At 34.4% G+C, this 18,223-nt stretch overlaps 2 protein-coding genes across 5 annotated transcripts in view; one reads left to right on the top strand and one right to left on the bottom strand.

Annotated features, from left to right (window-relative positions):
* LOC135141394 (gastrin-releasing peptide receptor) overlaps positions 1–18,223 on the bottom strand; it is a 130,078-nt gene that overhangs the window by 53,898 nt on the left and 57,957 nt on the right. The window lies entirely within an intron of this gene.
* Foxp (Forkhead box P) overlaps positions 1–18,223 on the top strand; it is an 86,840-nt gene that overhangs the window by 22,168 nt on the left and 46,449 nt on the right. For all 4 annotated transcript variants that reach the window (XM_064072165.1, XM_064072166.1, XM_064072168.1 and 1 more), the window contains exon 3: positions 14,369–14,488. In XM_064072165.1, coding sequence (XP_063928235.1) covers positions 14,381–14,488 — 108 coding nt within the window. In that variant the 5' untranslated portion in view covers positions 14,369–14,380. The remainder of the gene's footprint in view (positions 1–14,368; positions 14,489–18,223) is intronic.

Here is an 18,223-nt window from a genome sequence, read left to right as displayed (position 1 = left end):
TAATAAGGAAAATATAAAATACGAGTGTAAATAGTCTAAACCAACAAAAATTTTGGACAGCTTGTCATTAATTTTTAAAATTTCTAAATTTAAACTGTTAATTTTTTCTTTTAAGCAATAAAATCCGTCTTTTTTGCTGCAATAAATTTTGGCAGTACATTTTTTTTATATAAAATTAATCCCCGAAATAGAGGCGGGTGGGTGGGTGGGGATTACTATATGTTCTTCTGTAAAGTCCTAATCGTAACTTTTTTGTTCCACAATTTGTGTTATAAGATATATTTCTTTTTTCAGTAGAAAAAAAGTGTATCCAAGTTTAATTTTGTTTGATGGTGGTGTTTTATTCGCCATATTACATATACAATATGCTACATTAATGGCATGTCTGATAAAAATACAAAAAATAAAATGTATAATAAGGAAAATATAAATACAAGTGTAAATAGTCTAAACCAACCAAAATTTTGGACAGTTTGTCATTAATTTTTGAATTCTGTAAGTTTAAGCTGTTAATTTTTTCTTTTCAACAATAAAATCCGTCTTTTTTCTGCTGCAATAAATTTTTGGTAGTACATTTTTTTTATACCTATAAAATTAATCCCCAAAATATAGGCGGGTGGGTGGGTGGTGATTATTATGTGTTCTTCTCAAGAGTGGGAGTGGTAATTGAAATAAGGCTGCAGAAAGTGCCAATCGTAACTTTTTTGTTCCGCTATTGGTTATAAGTTCATTTCTTATTTCAGAAGAAAAAAATGGAGCTAAGTTTAATTTTTTTCCAAGAGAGTCGTTTATAGGCAAGCAATAGGCCCGCCCACCCGCCCCCTCTTCATTCTGGTGACTACTCTTAATATTGTTAATTATTGACAATATTATTGTGTTATTAGAATCTTCGACAAATCTGTTAAACCGCCGGTGAGAAAACAAATAAATTGTTATTTTCCTTCTATAAAATTATTCGATCTACACCTTATTATTCAAGGGTTTTTTCTTCCTTTGTAGTGATAGTGAGCATGATAGTGATGTTTTATTCGCCGTAATACATATACAACATACGTTAATGGCATTTCAGATAAAAATACAAAAAATAGAATGTATAATAAGGAAAATATGCAATACAAGTGTAAATAGTCTAAACCAACCAAAATTTTGGACAGTGTGTCCTTAAATTCTGTAAATTTAAACTGTCAATTTTTTCTTTTAAACAGTATAATCCGTCTTTTTTCTGCTGCAATAAATTTTGGTAATATATTTTTTTTATGAAATTAATCACCGAAATAGAGGCGGGTGGGTGGGTGGGGATTATTATATCTGCCAAAAAAGCGCTAATCGTAACTTTTTTGTTATACCATTTGTTATAAGATTTATTTCTAATTTCAGAAGAAAAAAAATTAGAGGGAGGGTAGGCTCCCCCCCCCCTCCCTCTGCATTCTGATGACCACCCTTAATACTATTAATTATTGACAGTATTATTATGGTATTAGAATTTCGACAGATCTGTTAAACCGTTGCTGAGAAAACAAATAATTTGTTATTTTTCTTCTATAAAATTATTCGATTTACATTTTATATTTGAAGGGTTTTTTCTTCGTTGGTAGTGATAGTCAGTCTGATAGGGGTGTTTAATTCGCCATATTACATATACAACATACAACGTACGTTAATAGCATGTCAGATAAAAATACAAAAAATAAAATGTATAATAATGGATAGTTTGTCATTAATTTTTGAATTCTCTAAATTTAAACTGTTAATTTTTTCTTTTAAACAATAAAATCCGTCTTTTTTTTGCTTCAATAAATTCTGGTAGTACATGTTTTTTATAAAATTAATCACCGAAAATAGTGGGGATTATTATGTTCTTCTGTATAGTGGGAGTAGTAACTGACGGAACTAAGGCTGTAAAAAAGTGGTAATCGTAACTTTTTTGTTCCACTATTTGTTCAGAAGAAAAAATTACAAAACAGTACGTATAATTTTGTGTCTTTGTTATTATGTTCCTTAGTGACACCATTTTTAAGTAACCAACACCCGATTTACCAATTTAACTTTTTCCTACACTCTTTTCTAAACAAGCAGTAGTCCCGCCCACCCTCCCCCATTGCAAATACTGAGACTAAAAGTCAAAGACTATTTAAGATACCGAAGACCATCAAATCAAAAAAAAAAATCAAGATATTCAAATAATGCCGAATTTCTACTTACTTTCAAAGAACACAAAGTGCAGTGAAATGACTTAGTGAAAAATACTAAACGACACGTGGTCTATCTGTCTGTGTAACGTGCCATTGCTTGTGTTTATTGAATTTTATTAGAGATTTTGCTAGAATACTCAAAGAAGCTAGAATAGTTCCTGGAAAATACGAAACTAAAGCAGTTAATTATGATTTTTGTTGGTTTCTTGAGAAGCTTTAGATATCCACCAAACACTAAAAGCTGCTCCGAGGACCAAAAAAATGATATAAAATGTCAAATTTGGAAAGATTCAAAATAAAAAAATCTTGGAACAATTAAAAGGTATAATCTCAGAGGATTTGTTGATCATTCTATAATTGATCACATTGGTAATTATCTAATTTTAATGTTGGTGCATATTTTCAATATTAAAGAGTCTTGAACTACTTTATGTCAACATAAACTAAATATTATTAAAAAATCAAAAATATAACATAAAATTAAGTAATTTTTAATCAAACACAAGACTGTGCTGAGTGGAAAGAAAACAAATGTGATCTGGGGTGCCTCGGGTTACATTTCTTACTATGAAAAAAGTTAAACAGAAAAAATGATTGTACTAGAACATGTGCAGAAGTTCGAATAGTTCCTGAAAAATATCAAACCCACTTTGATAATTTTCAAGTTTATGACTCCACAAGATCAGGAGAACTTTTAAAACTCGAGGGCCCTGACATGTTCTCTGAAGGAATAATTTATTATGAAGTTGATTTTAATGACGAATACCAAAAATTGCCCTAGAAACCAAAAAATATTGTAGAAAACGTCAAAAATGAAAAAATCTTATCTTCCATTTGTGTTAAATAGTCTCTGGTGAGTGGAAAGTTAAAAAAGTGATTGGGGTGACTCGGGTTACACTTCTTATTATTACCTAGGTCCCTCAGTTCTTAACTGAGATGTTAAATGCTTGTAAAAACAGTTTCTTAGATACACCGCGGACTGAATGGGTAGCCGCTGTTATTTTTCGGTATACGTAATTTAAATGTATAATGAGACAGGTGATATTGAAAGAAATGGAACCATTTTCTATAAGCAAGGTATTGTTTGTAGGTGATGAGTCGAAATTAAAAAAAAAGTGATCTGGGGTGACTCCGGTTACATTTCTTATCATTACTAAGGGTCTCAGTTCTTTAGTGAGATATTAATGGTTGTAAAAATGTTTTCGTGAGTACACGTCTGACTGAATATAGATATTTCATTTTTCAGTGTATGGGTATACTATTTATATGTCTGATGAGATAGGTTATAATTTATAGTCGGATTAAGTGTGGTGTTTGACAGAAAAGAAGAATAATGTAAAAGTGTGGAGGAAAGTAAAACAGAAAAGAAGTTTTATCAGGTATTAAGCGATATTTTTTGTTCGATTAATACTGGCGGAGATATATCTATAGGCGGTCTCTCGTAAGTGGGTCAGCGGTAAAAGATGCCGCTGGTGCGTGGACGTCGTGGATCAGTGTGCGAACAGCAATGACAGTTGTTCATCGTGAATAAATGAATTACTTACTGGGAATTTGCGCGGGAAATGTTTGTGTAAACGTTGACATAAAGCCGTTGGTGCTGTGACCAGTATTGTGGAGGAATAAACCGAGCTAGCCATCAGGACAGGAGTGTCGAGTAGCAGTAAATCGTAGAATTATGCCGTGAGTGTCGCGAGTTGGCGAGTGCCGGTGTCAGAGTTGATCACACGGAGTTGGAGTTGTATTAGTAAGAAGGGCCGACGTGCAACGTTCGCACGTCCACAGTTCGTCCACAGTTGTTGTTGTTGACCGCTGCAGGAGTACCGAGGGCGTGGTGAAGATCGCGCAGTCGCCACCTGGTTGGCACGAGGAGCTCGTCGGCCCGCCCAGCCGCGAATCCGAGATCGACGGGCGCGGCCCACAATACAACTACACATTTTATTCTATTTCTTGTCTAGAAAATAACAAAATAAAAACTCCGAGATGATGTGATCCCGCATCTTGGCGCGAGCGCAGCGCGCTTCGCCCCACGGACGGCCCAGCTCGCGAGGCTAAACCACCAGCACTGGGCCAATGCAAAAGCTCAACCTTGCTGCCTCTCTCGATGAACAAAAATCAAACAAAACAACACCACATTCGCCATGTCAGAAAGTGATTTATTTCCGCCTGCCATAAGAACCTCCGACGATCCTCGGCCTCGGCCGCATACACCAACAATCAATCCGCGCATCCGCTGCAAAAACCCCTTAACCAACAGACAACTGCCTGCTGGCCCTCGACAAACACTAAAATGGCCGAAGCAGATCATCATCATCATCATTATATCATTATCAGTCATACGTAACTACCTAACACCGACGACCTTGATCAACCACGCTCGTGCGTAGGTCCCACCCCGGCCATAATTTTTCCCGCGGCAAAACTTATTTTAATTTTGTTTTTGCGGGCGATAGGTGAGCCCCACCCGAATCAATGCGGTTTGCATTCTAATTTGTAACTCTCTCTTCCTGATGAGAATATCCGATCAGACGGCTGATGCTATCTCGGTATTACGTTTTTTTCCTTTAATTCCGCTTCCGATCGTTCTAAATTCTTATTACCTCCCACTTTCTTATGTATAGATAGCTAGCTGTTCGGTGAGTGTGTTATCTGGTGGTGCAATAAATACGTGTCAAATTACCCCCGTGCCGTTACAGTCTTGACCCTTCGATTTCGATAGCAAGATGCCGACGCAAATTTCCGATTGATGCGTCTCACTTCTGGCATATAATTAGCGCCGGTTCGGGGAAAAGCTCGTAATTGCGTGCAACCCCATTCAGGACTTACCGTGAATGTAAATGATTCATTCAATCTTTTCATTGGCTTTTTTCTTTAAATTATGTTCTTACTTACTTATGTAATGGTATTTGTATTGGAAATTCCACCGCACGGTGTGGGAGATTATTGCAAACGTAAATAACACCGGTGATTGTGATGGGGATACATCAAACGACACCCCTTTTTGAATCAAGTGCTTTCGTTTGTTCTTGTGGTGAAAGGACTTCGCAAAATTCTATAAAATTCCAATTGTAAATCGTTACTTATACTTAAGCACCAAAAAATCTCTCAGTGTCATATGCAATAAGAAACTTATAACTTAAAAAGGAAAAATATTAATAATTGGTGATTAACAGTCACCACTTTCTATATTCAGTATACCAGATAAAACGCCGCCGCCTTATATCTTGAGATTTAACACCCCCAGATTTCTAAATTTTATTTTTTATTCACCAAAAACACCATAGTGTTTGATTGTAATCGTAATTTAATGATCAAATTCCGTCAAAGAAAATGTAAGTTAAAGTAGAGTCTGCCAAATATTGAACATTGATTTTTTGTTTATTGGAAGCCACGAAGAAAGGGCTTCGGATTATGGTAATGATAATAATTTACAGCCTGACCTCACCATTATAATCCTGAGCAGGGATTTCCAGTAAGCACTTTTGGGAATAAAAAAGCAACGTTCACGATTTGGTGGACTCTATTTTACAATCCCAATATTTTTCAATATTTTGACAGCAAGCCATTTAGGGGAAAATATAAAGGATAATATTGATCAGAGTATTGAATATAATTTTGTATAATTGAGAATGCCCGGACAATCACAAATTATCTCAAAAGTCTCAAACTAAGAAATGGATTTTGATTGCATATATTAATAATGATAGAATGAATTGCAAGATCGCACCCTGTAAGAGTTTAACGTCAATTAAACAATGAATTATTCTGAAGATTTTAGAATTATCAGAGCACCGAGGAAAATTTCGTACCAAGATCATTTACATAAAACGGACATAATAATGGTCCGGATGTAGAAATTTGAGGCACTTCTTAGCATATACGCCGAGTATTAAATAAACACTTCATCCTCTTGACTCTTCAAGTTTTAATCATTTCTTAATGTTTTTAAATAATCTCTAGACACAAATTCCTCCCCGTTTAAAATTTTCGGACACTTTTAAAGTCAGGTTGTTTGAAGATGGTCGGGTACACGAACTAATCCAAGGGCGTCAAATCTGGTGACCGAGCTGGTAGATCCGATCAGTGTGGTAACTAATCTTAAGAGAGTTATTGTCGTTTGTCCTGTATGAGCGGTTGTGCCGTCATGCTGAAAAAAGTAATTCTAGAGTTATCCCCTTTTTGAATCAAGTGCTTTCGTTTGTTCTTGTGGTGAAAGGACTTCGCAAAATTTTGTAAAATTCCAATTGTAAATCGTTACTTATACTTAAAAAAATCTCTGTGTCAAATATGCAATAAGAAACTTATAACTTAACGGGGAAAAATATTAATAATTGGTGATTAAGAGTCTCCAACAAACAGAAATATTGAAATTCTGTAAACGCTATTGTTTTTAGCATGAAGCTTAATTTAGCACACAAAATGGTTATACATAGATGTAACGCCCCCAGATTTCTAAATTTTATTTTTTAGTCACTAAAAACACCATAGTGTTTGATTGTAATCGTAATTTAATGATATATCAAATTCCGTTAAAGAAAATGTAAGTTAAAGTAGAGTCTGCCAAATATTGAACATTGATTTTCTGTTTATTGGAAGCCACGAAGAAAGGGCTTCGGATTATAGCAATGATAATTTACAGCCTGACCTCACCATTATAATCCTGAGCAGGGATTTCCAGTAGGCACTTTTGGGAATAAAAAAGCAACATTCACGATTTGGTGGACTCTATTTTACAATTTCAGTATTTTTCAATATTTTGACAGCAAGCCATTTAGGGGAAAATATAAAGGATAATATTGATCAGAGTATTGAATATAATTTTGTATAATTGAGAATGCCCGGACAATCACAAATTATCTCAAAAGTCTCAAACTAAGAAATGGATTTTGATTGCATATATTAATAATGATAGAATAAATTGCAAGATCGCAACCTGTAAGAGTTTAACGTCAATTAAACAATGAACTATTCTGAAGATTTTAGAATTATCAGAGCACCGAGGAAAATTTCGTACCAAGATCATTTACATAAAACGAACATAATAATGGTCCGGATGTAGAAATTTGAGGCACTTCTTAGCACATACGCCGAGTATTAAATAAACACTTCATCCTCTTGATTCTTCAAGTTTTAATCATTTCTTAATGTTTTTAAATAATCTCTAGACACAAATTCCTCCTCGTTTCAAATTTTCGAACACTTTTAAAGTCAGGGTGTTTGAAGATGGTCGGGTACACGAACTAATCCAAGGGCGTCAAATCTGGTGACCGAGCTGGTAGATCCGATCAGTGTGGTAACTAATCTTAAGAGAGTTATTGTCGTTTGTCCTGTATGAGCGGTTGTGCCGTCATGTTGAAAAAAGTAATTCTAGAGTTATCCCCCTTTTGAATCAAGTGCTTTCGTTTGTTCTTGTGGTGAAAGGACTTCGCAAAATTTTGTAAAATTCCAGTTGTAAATCGTTACTTATACTTAAAAAAATCTCTGTGTCAAATATGCAATAAGAAACTTATAACGTAAAGGGGAAAAATATTAATAATGGTGATTAAGAGTCTCCAACAAACAGAAATATTGAAATTCTGTAAACGCTATTGTTTTTAGCATGAAGCTTAATTTAGCACACAAAATGGTTATACATAGATTTAACGCCCCCAGATTTCTAAATTTTATTTTTTAGTCACTAAAAACACCATAGTGTTTGATTGTAATAGTAATTTAATGATATATCAAATTCCGTTAAAGAAAATGTAAGTTAAAGTAGAGTCTGCCAAATATTGAACATTGATTTTCTGTTTTTTGGAAGCCACGAAGAAAGGGCTTCGGATTATAGTAATGATAATTTACAGCCTGACCTCACCATTATAATCCTGAGCAGGGATTTCCAGTAAGCACTTTTGGGAATAAAAAAGCAACGTTCACGATTTGGTGGACTCTATTTTACAATTTCAATATTTTTCAATATTTTGACAGCAAGCTATTTTGTATAATTGAGAATGCCTGGACAATCACACAAATTATCTCAAAAGTGATAGATAAACCAGACTTTAAGAAACCTTGGATTTTGTAAGGTTTTATAAGTCTCAAAATAAGAAATGGAATTTGATTGCATATATTAATAATAACGTCAATTAAACAATGAATTATTCTGAAGATTTTAGAATTAACAGAACATTGAGGAAAATTTCGTAACAAGATCATTTACATAAAACGAACATAATAATGGTCCGAATGTAGAATTTTGAGGCACTTCTTAGAATTTATATACCGAGTATTAAATAAACGGATATTCAATTTGACTTGATGGGGATTGAAAAATTAACCATAAATACTTCATCCTCTTGATTCTTCAAGCATTAATAATTTCTTAGGGTAGAACGCTATTTTTATTGATCAAGAAGTTTTGTAGGACTAGGTAGTAATGTACTGACATCATTAGACTAATCATCGATGTATGAATAAATTAACAAAAATATTAGATATTCAAAGAATCAAAAACTTTACAGTTATAAACTTTCTTAAAAATACTGTTGAAACTTTTTTTTTAGAATGCAAACATACAAGCTGATTTTTTAAATTTCTGTTCTAGTTACGTCAGCAGTAAAACGTGTTGGGTAACTTGAATTTGAAGGGTGTATTTTGGTCGCTTGAATGTCTAGCAACATTTCGAAAAAGTTTGGTTCGAAAAATCATACAGAATTTTTTATTTATACAATTTGAATCATCTCTAAGCACAAATTTCTCCTCGTTTCAAATTTTCGAACACTGGAACAAGAACCTCTGGTATAATTCTGTCACACTCTTCCCGAATTTTGACTTTTTAAAGTCAGGTTGTTTGAAAATGGTCACGAACTAATCCAAGGGCGTCAAATCTGGTGACCGAGCTGGTAGATCCGATCATTGTGGTAACTAATCAAACGGTCATCATAAAATTCCCTTAAGAGTTATCGTCGTTTGTCCTGTATGAGCGGTTCTGCCGTCATGTTGAAAAAATTAATTATAGAGTTACCCAGAATCGAGTTGTAATTGACTCTTCAGAGAAAATGGTTCTGCTAAGTTTAACTTTTTCTTGCAGTCTAGCATTTTCTTGCATTCTAGTAACTACTCTTACTTGTTTAGCCTTATCTTAGCAAGTACTAGCCCCGCCCACCCACCCTCTATTTTCCCAAAGAATGTTTTTTGCCAAAATCAGTCTTATCGCAGCAGGTGGTAGCCCCGCCCACCCACCCTCTCTTTTCTTAGAGGGTGTCTTTTGCCAAAGTCAGTGTTATCTTAACAAGTACTACCCCCGCCCACCCGCCCCCGCTATTCTCATTCTAAGGACTAATTTTATTTCCGTTTAGTATGGGATCCACTTTCACTCAGACCAGATAAAATGAATCACTGAAATTTTTGTGGTTAATTATATGTTCTTCTGTAGAATGGGAATGGGACTGTTAAAAAAAAGGGTGGGTGGGCGGGGCTAAGTTTAACTTTTTTTTGCAGAGTTCTTTATAAGCAAGGAATAGCCCCGCTCAGCCGCCCTCTATTTTCTTAAAAGGTTATTTGCTAAAGTCAGTCTTAACTTACCAAGTACTAACCCCGCCCACCCACTCACGCTATTCTCATTCCAAGAACTATTTTTATTTCTGTTCAGTATGGCATCCACTTTCATTCAGACCAGATGAAATGGATCACTGAAATGGAGGCGGGGTGGGTGGGCGGTGTTAATTATATGTTCTTCTATATTTATATATTTTTCTTCTTTCTATATATTTTTTGCAAAAACAACAGTTTTCCATTAGCGTAACTCCACATTTGCATTTTTGTGTGAAACCAAATTTCGATTTTAAATCATTTTTCAAAAATTCTTAAAGTCTGATATTGTACAAAATACAACACTCTGAAATCTTCAACATTAAATTGTCAACATATATTAATATGTATGGATCAGTTTATATCAGAGGCTAGTAAAAATAAACACAGGCAAGTTAACATTGCATATATTGATTTCAGCTTGATTTATTACTGAAAAATTTATATGTAGGTTTTAGCACAATTTGATTTCTTCATATTTATTTAGTAGGCAGGCGTTTGTGGACGGTTTTAAATCTAAGCCTATTTCCATAACTTCAGGAGTACCACAAGGGTCAATATTAGGACCTTTAATATTTATATAATTTATAAATGATGTCGTTAATAGTCTAAACTTGTGCATGCTGATGATCTAAACATTTCTTGTCATTGATGTTATAGACTGAAAAGTTACAATCCGGTTTAAACGGAAATTGATGAAGATGTAAGTAAAAGATCTGAAACGATGTGAGTTTTCATATTCAGAACTTGTAGAGGTTTTCAGAATCCAAAGTTTTTAAAATTTTTTACAACTCATGTCAGAAGTGTTCTGAAATATGGTATAATTAAAGTTTTACTTAAAGGATTCTAAAACCACCTGTACACAAATTAATAAACTCATTCAGTTGAAATAGAATTTTTTTGTGACATTAACAACTCTGTGTTTAACAATGTTTAGCATTTTGGAATGAATATTCTTGGACAGCGTAGCTGTTGAAACGTGTTGATTGAAATACGGTGTCGTGGGGATAATAACGTATTTGAAAATGTGTGTAAATGACGTCACTCCCCAGAATATTTGCTTCGAAATGGTCACTAATTAAAAAAAATTATAAGTTTTTTAAGAGTTTGTATGTCAATAAACACACATTACCCGAAATGACTTAATTGAACCTTTAAAACTAATAGTACACTTTAGGCTCCGTTGTTATCGGCGCAGTTAGAACACCCCGAAGTTAATTTGTGTTGGTTGGCAACTTTGGAATTTTCCTTAAATTTAATTAAAAATATAATTAGGTCCTTGGGTGTACTACTTTTGTATTTTACATATTAAATTATAGTTTTTATGGTTATTTTTTGATAAAGGAACCCTAGTTCCCCAAATAAGTAGTCGGCGTTGGTTGTGATTTTACAACTGTAATTAACAACCTGATTCTTGCAAATTTTCTCGTGCAGTGAATTTGTGGGGTGGAAATTATAATTAATTCATAACACGTTGATGTACAAACACTTGTGTGCCACTGACCTCAATTAATTTTAACTTCGAAACAAATTAACGTGATATGACAGTTAGAATTTGGTCTGGAACTGCTTACTTATTTTTATAGTGACCAAATTAAATAAGGAAGCTGGAAACGCTATATGTTTAAGCTTATTTGAGCAACGTAAATCTGAATACTACTATATTATTAGCATACATGGTTGCAATGTGACTTTTAACCTGCAAAAACAATTTTATCTTTGCTGAGACAACGTTTTACTTAGTTATAAAAATCGTCGCAGTCACGTGATGTAATAAATATTTAAGTACAGTTATTTTCCTTCTGTTACAAAATGTAACTGAAATTAATGAACCTTTTTTAATTTAATACAATTGTCATAGTCAAAGTGTTAAAATATAAAGTTTCGTTATATCACTAGAGAATTATTTCTCTATTATTACCACGGCGTCCAATTGTTAATTTCAGCTGCATACAGTAGAAGTTGCAATCAATACTTTTGAGATACACTCAGCTATGTTTAGTTATTCAAATCACGTGAGCAATATTTTTAAAAGAAAAGCTAGCATTATTTTTCAGTAAAAAATGTCGTAATCATACTATCATCCCCTAATTTAGGTTTTCTCCCCTCGGTCTTGATAGAGGTCTACCTACACATTTTCGCATGCAGGGTATCTCCTGAAAATTTTATTTTTCAGAAGCAATCTTTAAATTATAACAGTGTTTACTCAGGCGTAATGTAATATTATGAACTTTCTATCTAATATTCATCAATTTGCGTAATTAACTTTGCATAATGGAAATTTATACGGTTTGAATGCATGCAACTAAGCAAACGTTATTTAATATAAAAATGTTCAATTATTTAATTATAAGGGCATGAAATCGGGGAACATGTGATTTTAATTAAATTCGTTTTGCTCTATTCTTCCATATTTAACTGCTATCGGTCGAATTTACACAGTACACGTCGGTGTTTAATCCCCAAGCAATAACTCCGATTAGTTGAAATTTGACAATCGGTAAAAGCTAAGTTTAATGATAAATTGACGCTTGCTTAGTAAAATTGACACTAATTGCTTAAGTACTGTGACGTCATTAGGACCGTTTCGTTTTTGGTCCACAAAACAAGACTATCAGAACACGAAAGATAATAGGCAAATATATTATTCATGACAGCCAAATGCAGAAGACTGTGTCAGAGATTGCCTCGCTTGCGGCGACAGACTCCTTATTTCTTACCCTTGCTTAATCAATACCATAACTTCATGATATTATTAAACAACCTGACAAATGGAATGATTTACAGTACAGTGTCTACAAATAAACGTACAAGAACACGACAGCATCAAGCCTGCAGTCATTTAGTGCATTTGGTTTCTCCCCTTTTCTCGCACCCTATCACTGACCACTCTATCCGTTCCATTTGAAATTGTAAATAAGAGCTTAGGCAGCCACTCAATAGGTCATCTAGTTTATTGGACGTCAAGAGTCACTATGTGAAAGGAGAAAAGTTCCGATAATCAACTTGAACCACTATTGTGGATGTTTTGAGAAATGAGGGTGCTTTAGTGCACGAGCTGTTTGTATCTTGATAACGTGATTGCACCTCCATCCCATTTCATCTCTCGGTTCGCAAAAAAAAGATTGACTAGCCGCCACCTCGACCGTGTAGCACAGTAACAAACGTTGCGCCAAATTAACAAAGAAAAAACAAGAAGAATATCCGGGGTTTAAGAAAAGGTAGCGAAGTTCTCATTACAAATCAAATTAATTACAAGGTTTCACTTCTGATTTTAAATTGGTCCCTAGATCGAGCATCAGATTCACGTTGTACAGTTCCAGATTTACACCAGACGAAAATTCGTAAAAATACTGTCTATTCAAGCTAGCAATGTACAAAAGACGCCAAACTTGCACCGTCCAGAGTGTTTAACTGCTAAATTATGCAAACGATTTTGGCCCATTTGTGAAATTTTTAATTGATCTACGTCTATAGCTAATAAAGCATAAAAACAGTTTCACTCCGTCTCTGTTCTAAATGATTAAGATATAAAGTACACGTACAAAGTGTGTGTTGACTTACCTTAAGTTCCACTGGTGATTTTACAATTTTAAGGAATTGTTTCCTGATTTTACAGCACTTTACTTGCAATGGAGGTAGACGCTCAACGGTATTCATTCCCCACCACGAAATACAGCTTGGAACCAATGACAGGTTGATTCTGATCAGTTAAAACAATTTCGTCATTGTTTGAACCTGTTTTAACCAAGGCCGACTAGAGAAACTCTCGACTGGCCATATTTTTCCTATACCTAAGCTTGAAACGTAAAACGTAAAACCTAATTGTACGTTTTACGAATATTAAAATCAGCATTTAATACGCATCGTACGTTTGAACTTGATGTATTACGTTTTTATAATATGTGTTATCCTTTTGACCGTACTGTAGTGTTTTGGAAGTGTATGGGTAAAGAACGCTCCGGTTTAAGACGGGTAATGAGAGAAATAATCATATTCAAACGCAGTTTATCAATATAACCCATGTCTTTTCCAGAACGGCTGCAATATAACACAGCAGTCTCGTATAAACCAGTAGCGCGTAGAAGATAACTCGAACCTATTATCCAGATTATCCTTTAAACGGAATAAATGACCACGAGGGGCCAGTTGTATGTCGGCACCTTATCTCCTTCCTTCGAACAACGATTTCATATATAAAATATACATATCTGGCGAAACGAATATGGTCAATATTTCTCGATTCCAATTATAAAAAAAGATCATTTTTGTCGTTCGAAAGTGTATATTAACACAACAAGAAAGACAAAAATAAGGCAACATTTAGTAACTGAGGACTAATAGTCGTAAAAACTAAGAATTAGGTTCAGGATTGTGAATGGCGCCGAGGACTCTTATCCCAAATGGACGAGTGTCCTGAGACCGATAAAATCAAGTTAGGTGTCTTGATGCCCAGAGGGATTTTACAATTCGTGCGTGTTGGCATAACGCCCTATATAAAATTATATTCGTTGCGATGAAGTTGAAGCGGAAAAATATAATCAGATATAGTTTGATATATACGCAGTGGACGCATAAACACATCACATTTTCACGTTATGTTGTTGCAGGATGATGGCACGATGGAGCAAGACGTAGATGGGGATGGTGCGATTAACCTTTCTACTTCGCAAAGACCATCAGCTGCGACTACCCCTAACGATAGCGTGCATAACGAGGATGGCGAACAGGTATTTAAAATACAAAATTTTGACACGTTTTTGAAGAATCTATTACAAATATACAAACATTTTTAGCCTTAAGCAGCGTCCAATGATAGTTTTCAATTTTTAAATGAATAATTTGTTATTGATCTGATACTGACACGTAGTGGCGTTTGTTACATATCTGTCAAAATTTTAACGTTAATAACGCGGCAAGATTGATTGATTGCCAGTCAAGAAATGACATCTTGATAAGATTATTTTTGTCTGTAGAAACAACACAACGTGGAATTTTTACAAGTTTTAGTGTAGTGTTGATAATTTGAAATTTATTAGTTAGCTTGACACATTTATAATTAAATATCTGTGCGTGCATGTAAAGCGTGACTTTAATTCGTTGTTTAGTTACACTGATGGGACTAGAAGTTTTTTCATGAGCTGTTGATGCCCACACAGAGAGATTTAAACATATTTTGTTTTGATTTTCACAAATTTGAAGCTATTTTTTTAAGGACACTCAGTTATATAATAAAATGATTTAGCAGCATTAAGAGGAAATCAGGAAAGTTGCGAGATAACACTGCAGGAATTGATTGACCAGTTTGATCCAGCTTAATGAATTTCAGAATGGACATTTTCAACTTATTGTGAAGTTTTTGTCATTTAAGCTAGATTTCAGCAAAATTGTTGAATTTATTAGAATATGTCCCAATATCGCCCACAGGTTTTGTGTTCATGAACGCACACCATTAAAAATATTTAAACGAAAAACATTTGAAAATAAATTTAATGTTAAATTCAGAAAAACTGGATAACTGTAGTCCTTTGCAAGATATATTTAAAAGTGACACTGAAATATGTTCTTTTAATTTTTGAAAATATAAGTTTTTTTGTCTACAACAGAGGCGGATCGAATTTGCTGACCCAGCGCTTTATAGGCCGAAATTTTACTTCATTTAAAAGTATATAAAATTTGAACTCAGGCATCGACCCCTGTGGGTCTTGTTTTTGAAGTAATTTGAAAGAATCTCGAGGACCCCTTGGGTTTTATTTTTGAAATAGTGGTAAGGAATCTTAAGAATCTCTTGTTTCTCATTTCTGAAGTATTTGAAATAATCTCAGGTCCCCTTCTTGTTTTATTTTTCAAGTAATTTGGAATCTTGGAAACCCCCTGTGGGTTTTGTTTTTGAAGTAGTTTGAAAGAATCTCGAAGCTTCCTTGTGTCTGATTTTTAAAGTACATAGTTTGAAAGAATCTTGGGGACCTCCGTGGGTTTTGTTTTTGAAGTAGTGTGAAAAAAATCTTGGAGTCCCCTTGTGAGTTTTGCTTTTTAGAAGTGATTTGAAAGAATCTCGGGGACACCTTGTGCCTATTTTTGAAGTGGTTTGGAAGAATCTCGGGGACCCCTTAGGTTTTATTTCTGAAGTAGTAGTAAAGAATCTCAGGGAACTCTTGTGTCTCATTTCTGAAGTAATTTGAAAGAATTTCGGGTGCCCCTCTTGTTTTGTTTTTGAAGTATTTTGGAATGTTGGGTACCCTCCTGTGGGTTTTATTCTTGAAGTAATTTGAAAGAATGCCTGGGGCTCCTTACGTTTTATTTTTGAAGTAGTTTGAAAAAATCTTGGGGACCCCTTGTGAGCTTTGTTTTTACAAGTAATTTGAAAGAATCTGGGGACCACTTGTGTCTGTTTTTTGAAGTAGTTTGAAAGAATCTCGGGGACCCTTTCATTCTAAAATAATTTGAAAGAATCTCGGGAATATATCTGTGTTTTGTTTTCGAAGTGTTTTGGAATTTTGGGTACCCCCTCGTGAATTTTGTTTTTGAAGTAATTTGAAAGAATCTCGGGGACCTCTTGCGTTTTATTTTGAAAGAATCTCGGGGATTCCCTGTGTCTGGTTTTTAAAGTAGTTTGAAAAAAATCTCGGGGACCCCTTATGAGTTTTGTGTTTTAAAAATAATTTGGAAGAGTTTCTGTCTATTTTTCGAAGTAGTTTGAAAGAATCTCGGGGGCCCCTTACGTTTTATTTTTGAAATAGCAGTAAATAATCTCGGGGACTTCTTTTCTTTCATTTCTTAAGTAATTTGAAAGAATCTCGGGCGCCCCTCTTGTTTTGTTTTTGAAGTATTTTAAAAGAATTTCGAAGACCTCTTGTGTCTGGTCTTTAAAGTAGTTTGAAAGAATTTTGGGGACCTCCGTGAATTTTATTTTTCAAATAATTTGAAAGAATCTCGGACACTTCTTGTGTCTAGTTTTCGAAGTAATTTGAAAGAATCTCTGGGAGCACTTGGATCTGTTTTTTGAAGTAGTTTGAAAGAATGTCAGGGACTTCTTGCGTTTTATTTTGAAAGAATCTCGGAGATTCCTTGTGCCTGGTTTTTAAAGTAGTTTGAAAAAAATCTTGGGGACCCCTTATGAGTTTTGTGTTTTAGAAGTATTTTGGAAGAGTTTCTGTCTATTTTTTGAAGTAGTTTGAAAGAATCTCGGGGACCCCTTACGTTTTATTTTTGAAATAGCAGTAAATAATCTCGGGGAATTCTTTTCTCTCATTTCTTAAATAATTTGAAAGAATCTCGGGCGCCCCTCTTGTTTTGTTTTTGAAGAATTTTAAAAGAATTTCGAAGACCTCTTGTGTCTGGTTTTTAAAGTAGTTTGAAAGAATTTTGAGGTCCTCCGTGAATTTTGTTTTTGAAATAATTTTAAAGAATCTCGGGGACCTCTTGTGTCTAATTTTCGAAGTAGTTTGAAATAATCTCCGAAACCACTTATCTGGTTTTTGATGTAAATAGTTTGAAAGAATCTTAGGGACTTCTGTGGGTTTTGTTTTTGAAGTAATTTGGAAGAATCTCGGGGACTCCTTGGGTTTTATTTTTGAAAGAGTAGTGTAAAGAATCTCGCGGGCCCTTTTTCTTTTGTTCTTGAAGTAGTTTGAAAAAATCTTGGAGGCCCCTTGTGAGTTTTGTTTTTTCAAAGTAATTTGAAAGAATCTCTGGGAACCCTTGTGTCTATTTTTTAAAGTACGTAGTTTGAAAGAATCTCGGGGACATCTTGTGTCTCATTTCTGAAGTAGTTTGACAGAATCTCGGCTGCCCATCTTGTTTTATTTTTGAAGTATTTTGGAATTTTGGATATCCCCCGTGAGTTTTGTTTTTGAAGTAATTTGAAAGAATCTCAGACACCTCTTTTGTCTAGTTTTCGAAGTAATTTGAAAGAATCTTTGGGCCCACTTGGGTTTCTTTTTTGAAGTAGTTTGTACGAATCTTAGGGACTCCTTACGTTTTATTTTTGAAGTATTAGTAAATTATCTCGGGGACTTCTTGCGGATTATTTTTGAAGTAGTTTGAAAAAATCTCGCGGGCTTTTAAAGTGGTTTGAAAGAATCTTGGAGACCTCCGTGAGTTTTGTTTTTGAAGTAATTTGGAAGAATCTTGGGGACCTCTTGGGTTTTATTTTTGAAGTAGTTTAAAATAATCTCGGACACCCTTGTGTCTAGTTTTTGAAGTAATTTGGACGAATCTCATGAACCCAAGTGGTTTTATTTCTGAAATAGTAGTTAAAAGAATCTCGGGGACGCTTTTTGTTTTGTTTTTGAAGTAGTTTGAAAAAATCTTGGGGACCCCTTGTGAGTGTTGTTTTTTAGAAGTAATTTGAAAGAATCTCGGGGACGCCTTCGGTTTTATTTTTGAAGTAGTAGTAAATAATCTGTGTCTGGTTTTTAAAGTAGTTTGAAAGAATCTTGGGGACCTACGTGGGTTTTATTTTT

This window comes from Zophobas morio, unplaced genomic scaffold (assembly GCF_036711695.1).
Source record: "Zophobas morio isolate AGI-343-1 ecotype UQ-CSIRO unplaced genomic scaffold, CSIRO_AGI_Zmor_V1 ptg000044l, whole genome shotgun sequence".
NCBI lineage: Eukaryota > Metazoa > Arthropoda > Insecta > Coleoptera > Tenebrionidae > Zophobas > Zophobas morio.
Note: the sequence above shows the minus strand (reverse complement) of the source record. Positions and strands in the feature narration are given on the sequence as shown.